The sequence below is a fragment of the Procambarus clarkii genome, chromosome 17 (genome assembly GCF_040958095.1).
Source record: "Procambarus clarkii isolate CNS0578487 chromosome 17, FALCON_Pclarkii_2.0, whole genome shotgun sequence".
In the NCBI taxonomy this organism is placed as follows: domain Eukaryota; kingdom Metazoa; phylum Arthropoda; class Malacostraca; order Decapoda; family Cambaridae; genus Procambarus; species Procambarus clarkii.
The window spans coordinates 43697572-43703469 of NC_091166.1; the positions used below are offsets into that span (position 1 = coordinate 43697572).

The 5898-nt window shown below is 40.2% G+C and overlaps 1 protein-coding gene across 1 annotated transcript; it reads left to right on the forward strand.

Moving 5' to 3' along the window:
• Positions 1 to 883: 883 nt before the first annotated feature.
• Positions 884 to 1513, forward strand: LOC123772552 (uncharacterized). The gene has a single exon (XM_045765792.2). The coding sequence runs from the start codon at positions 884 to 886 to the stop codon at positions 1511 to 1513; it is 630 nt and encodes a 209-aa protein (XP_045621748.2).
• Positions 1514 to 5898: the final 4385 nt, after the last annotated feature.

The window sequence follows — 5898 nt, forward strand, 5'->3', positions numbered from 1 at the left end:
ACCCATCTCTTTCTCTCTATCTCTCTCCCTTTCTCTCTCTCTCTCTCTCTCTCTCTCTCTCTCTCTCTCTCTCTCTCTCTCTCTCTCTCTCTCTCTCTCTCTCTCTCTCTCTCTCTATCTCTCTCTCAGTGCCACATGCCAACACTAACAAGCCTGACGACCAGCATGATGCTGAAACTATTTTTAGTGACACATCACCCAAGAGTTTTTTTTTTTTTCTTGAGAATAATTATTTCTCTACAGAAGAAAAAGTTGACAGTTCTTCTACAACGTTCATAAAATATACAGATAAAAATTAAGCAAAATATTCCAAATGAAAATGTTCCATTACAAATATGTGAAGAGATAATATAAAAATATTATTGATTTTAGTTAAATAAATGATACTGCATTTGATTTGATTTCGATGTTTTATTATAAATATATTACTTGCATACATTATTAATTATTAATTGTAATTATTTTTTTGTAAATGAGAAAGTTTCATTAGATTTTTGTATTTCTCTCAAAACTTTTTGTTTACACTTGAGATGGAATTATGTTACTTTTGTTTACTGTCATAACAGTATGCTTTCCGCCTCGATAGTTTGATAGGCGCTATTATGTTTGATTGTAATAGTATGTTTGATTGTACTTGTATGTTTGATGGTGCTTGCATACTTGGGTGTATTAATACTATTCTCTGTATAACCTACTATCATATTTTGTACATTTTTTGAGTGCCTGTCTTTAGTCTTGGGTCTTTGCTAACTATCTATATTTATATATTTATATATATAAATATATAGATAAATAGAGATGTATAACTATATTTATCTTTCAGTGGTTTATTTTACCTAAATCCTTTAGAAATGTATATCGAATATTTTGAATATAATCTGCTATGTTTGTGTCTAAACGTATTGCTTATCGAGGTCTCTCTCTAGTACAAGTACAGCAGAATCCTGTGCAGAGTCCTGTGCAGCAGAATCCTGTGCAGAGTCCTGTGCAGCAGAATCCTGTGCAGAGTCCTGTACAGGAGAATCCTGTGCAGGAGAATCCTGTGCAGAGTCCTGTACAGCAGAATCCTGTGCAGAGTCCTGTACAGCAGAATCCTGTGCAGAGTCCTGTACAGCAGAATCCTGTGCAGAGTCCTGTACAGGAGAATCCTGTGCAGGAGAATCCTGTGCAGAGTCCTGTACAGCAGAATCCTGTGCAGAGTCCTGTACAGCAGAATCCTGTGCAGAGTCCTGTACAGCAGAATCCTGTGCAGAGTCCTGTGCAGCAGAATCCTGTGCAGAGTCCTGTACAGCAGAATCCTGTGCAGGAGAATCCTGTGCAGAGTCCTGTACAGCAGAATCCTGTGCAGGAGAATCCTGTGCAGAGTCCTGTACAGCAGAATCCTGTGCAGGAGAATCCTGTGCAGAGTCCTGTACAGCAGAATCGTGTACAGGAGAATCCTGTGCAGAGTCCTGTACAGCAGAATCCTGTGCAGAATCCTGTACAGCAGAATCGTGACGGTGACAACTTTTAAGTTATCTTCAAACTTATCGATAACCGCAATATGTACCTTATTGTGAATCATAAACACTAGCGGTCCCAATGAAGAACCTTGAGGAACCTCGCCCAACGTCGAACGGGTTTCAGTGTTGGATATTTTATGACGTTATGGATATTTTATGACGTTATGGATATTTTATGACGTTATGGATATTTTATGACGTTATGGATATTTTGACGTTATGGATATTTTGTGACGTTATGGATATTTTGTGACGTTATGGATATTTTACCACCCTGGTTTTTCTCCATCGAGGGCAACTCTCTGTTTCGGGTCCTTGAAATCATTTCTGGTCCAGTTGTGTATTTTCCTCCTCAATAACGTCCCAACCGAAGCACAAGGTTGTAACTGCGTTATTTCGATGCGTTAATATCGTTGTCACATTGTTATTGTTAGGTTGTATGTTTGCTGGGATGGGCTGAAAAGAAAACGGAGATGAGTAAACGTAAGACACGATGGGAAACACAAGAAAATTGAGGGAATCAACATGTCATCTCGAATAATGCAATTTGCAATTTGACGTTCAAAATTCTTAATGGAGAAAATGCACTGTAAATCATTGTGGCTGTCAAACTTTCACGTTTTCTATGTTTGGGTAACTTCGTTAAATTTAGGTTATTTTAGTACACCGTTTTCTGTCCGTTAAGGCAAGTCAAGAGGCTGAGAAAATGACGGGTTGAGAGTAACCAGAGAATATAAACAAAGGTGAAAAAAAAATGGCGTTACTTTTTTCTTATCAATCTCTCTCTTGCATAACATTATCGGCGGTTTAAGACCAAGATAAACAGCATGTTATTATAGTATTATCGGGTCTATTGCATCAAACACGTTTGAAACAAGAGTGACTTTGAGAGGCGAGATCCCCGCCCCCTCCAATGAAACTTTGCTAAGAGTTAGTGAGAAAATGTTTCTAGTAACACGAAGGGATTTTGTCATAGATACATTGTTGTGATTGTGTTCTATAAGAGTTAGTTATTAAACTGTAGTTGTCGAGTTATTTTCCTAATGAATCGTCTACTGTTCCTTTATAGAACTCTCCCATGATCGGTGTTATTAAAAGATTATTATTATTTTGTTATATATATATTATTATATATATTATATATTATAGGAATGTTATTATCAGGCTGTTGTTGTTAAAAAAAAACATGAATTCTGTCATGAGTTGCAGTTCAATCTTCCTTATTAAACGATTAATTGGGACTAGGTTAGCGACCCTCCTAGCAACTTGGACAAGCACGGTTCTTTCTGATATGTAAAATATTCTTGATATGTGACCACTAACTTTCTTGTATCCTTTGTATCTTTTCTTGTATCTTTTAAAAATTGTTAAGAATATTTTATAGTGCTCTCTTCTTTAAGCACCATGACATTTCCCCCCCCCCCTCTCTTCAAGAACCAAAGATATTCTCCCATTCAAGAATATATCTGTCATTTGTCAATATATATGTCATTTGCCTTTAAATAACATGGCACTTTAGCTTCAAACACCATACCAGCAGTACACTCCCACGTCAAGGTCCCCATGGCACTGGCCCTTCCAAAACTATGGCATTCCTTCATACACAATGGCACTCCACGCCGTTTAAGCACGATGGCAACCCGTTCCATTCCCTGCCATGGCTGTTCTCTCCAAAGCTCATGCAAGACCATACAATGGCATCTCCTTAATCACCTCGAATCGTACAACTGCCTCTACCCCCCCCCCCTTCCCAGTCCTTCCCTTACCCCCCCCCCCCCGAACTAGTGGCACTGGCATCAACCCCCCCCCCCGCCAATCCACGTGTTCTCTGTTTAGATATTCACACAGTATCTCTCCTGTTAAATAACTATCTGCGTAATCTATCCACAGAGTTATTGTCGGTTCTTGAGGACGATTTGTGAATATGGGCGTTCCAATCTCCGGGATTAAGGGAGTAGGGACTGTGGCACACACACACACACACACACACACACACACACACACACACACACACACACACACACACACACACACACACACACACAGGGCACCACGTTTAGATTTTCCCGTAAATTGAGTCCGTGTCATTTGTCATAAAAAGAGACTGATACCCTTTTCGTTGCACATGTCAACGCTCACGGACCCCGAGACTTTCGTTCGCGGGGGGGCCTAAGAGATTACCGCCCGTCACACACACCGCACGACAAAACTATGCAGCGTGCAGACCAAAACGACACACGGAAATTTTCGGAAGCGGGGCTGCGCCATTCTGAAATTCAAAACTTACCCGCATTAGAATGTGTGGGCTGTGAAGACTTGCTAGAGGGGGGGTGGGGGTGGGGGGTGGAGGGGGGGGGGAGGGGTTGATTCGCCTCGGCTTGCCGAATTCCAGGGTGGGGGAGGGTTAGATACAGAGGGGGGGGGGGAAATAAACCAGTGGGGGGGTTAAAAACAAAGGGGGTGTAGGAGGAAGGAAAGGGGGGGGGAAGTGAGTGGAAAGTGTTGAAACATGTAAGGGGCAGACAGATGAGTGAGAGAAAGGCGTGAAAGAAAACGTAGATGAGTTAGGAAACACACTCGAACGGAAAACGGAGATAAGTGAGAGAAAGATCCAAAAAGAAAACGGAGTTAAGCGATAGAAAGAATCTAACCCCCCCAAAAAAGAAAACGGAATCGGGTGAGAAAAGTAGACAAGAAGAGACCATTGAAGGAGACACTCGCACAAACACGACTTTATAGACAGACCAGAAGACAGAAAATGACGGGACGAGAGGACAGTAAACACACAATATAAACAGACAAGAGTAAAAAAAAAAAGAATAGTAAGATATTTGACAGTTACATCAAGTAACATCGTCCCATTTACATTAAACTTGCTCATATATACTTTCCCAAGTATACCAGGGGTATACTTATACATCAGACGATCTCTTTAACCTCTCACATCCTGTATTTTCTAGTATACAAGGGTATATACTCGCTCGTATATATATATATATATATATATATATATATATATATATATATATATATATATATATATATATATATATATATATATATATATATCTCATCCTGTTAGACCCAAAATACACGGGTGTATATATATATGAATGCACAAAGCGATCCCATCCTCCAATACCCAGAATACCATGGTAAACTCACACGTCATTCCCTCCCATCCTGGAATACCCAGAAAAGTGAGTTTACCATGGAATACCATGGTAAACTCACGCACCAAACGACCCCCCATCCTCATCTCATCCCATGTAATTATATAATTGAGAGAACCCGTAAACCTAACTCTCCTCCAAACCCATTAACCAAAAAAAAAAAACTCCAGAGAGACAGATACAAAAAAAAACACAACGCAGATGAGAAGAAAAAAAAATTATAATCTATCTTGAAACCCGTCCAAGAGCGAGAGCAAAAGTCGTCCACATATCGGCATCAGGGAACGAGCGAACCGGGGGACTTGGTATGAATATACATTTCTTCAGTTTTTCACTTCTATAATAATGGGTTGCAGTTTATTCACGGGGAGCGAGGGACTGTGAGCCGAGCCGTAGGGGTGCCTAAGGGTCGAATGTCTCTGCCGCTTCCTAAATCGCATGCCATTTGTACTTGTTTATGCTGATTTAGAAAGAAATGTGAAATGGGGTGGTTGGGGGGAGGAGGAGAGTGGTGTCGCCTTGGAACGACTCTCTGTATATTGACACTAGAAGCACACACACACCACCCGCCTCTACTATCACACTTAATGTTAACATCAACGCCACCTCGGGCATCAATGTCACCACCTCCATCAACTGCTCCAACATTGCATCATAATTAGTCCGTCATCAACACGTCGTCTGGTTTAGTGTTGATGAGGCGATTAACTTCTTAAAATCTATTGTCAGTATTTAGACCATTAACGCCATCGGTATTACAGGGTTTATCATCAATAAGAACCCCAACAATGACATTCTCTTAACGACAATAACAACTACAACATTAGCTACAACAACAAAGGCATGACCAATAACATTTGTGGCAATAATTGCAATTCATTTAACAACGAAGACGATTATGTGCAAGTTGAGAATAGCAGAGAGAGAGAGAGAGAGAGAGACAGAGACAGAGAGACAGAGAGAGACATACACACATATACACACACATACACACATATACACACACACACATACACACATATACACACACACACATACACACATATACACACACACACATACATATACACACACACACATACACACATATACACACACACACATATACACACACACACATATATACACACACACATACATATACACACACACACATACACACATATACACACACACACATATACACACACACACATATACACACACACACAGAGGGACAGAGA

Excerpts from the sequence above, each read along its gene's own strand:
- LOC123772552 (XM_045765792.2), top strand. The coding sequence starts at position 884 with ATGTTTGTGTCTAAACGTATTGCTTATCGAGGTCTCTCTCTAGTACAA.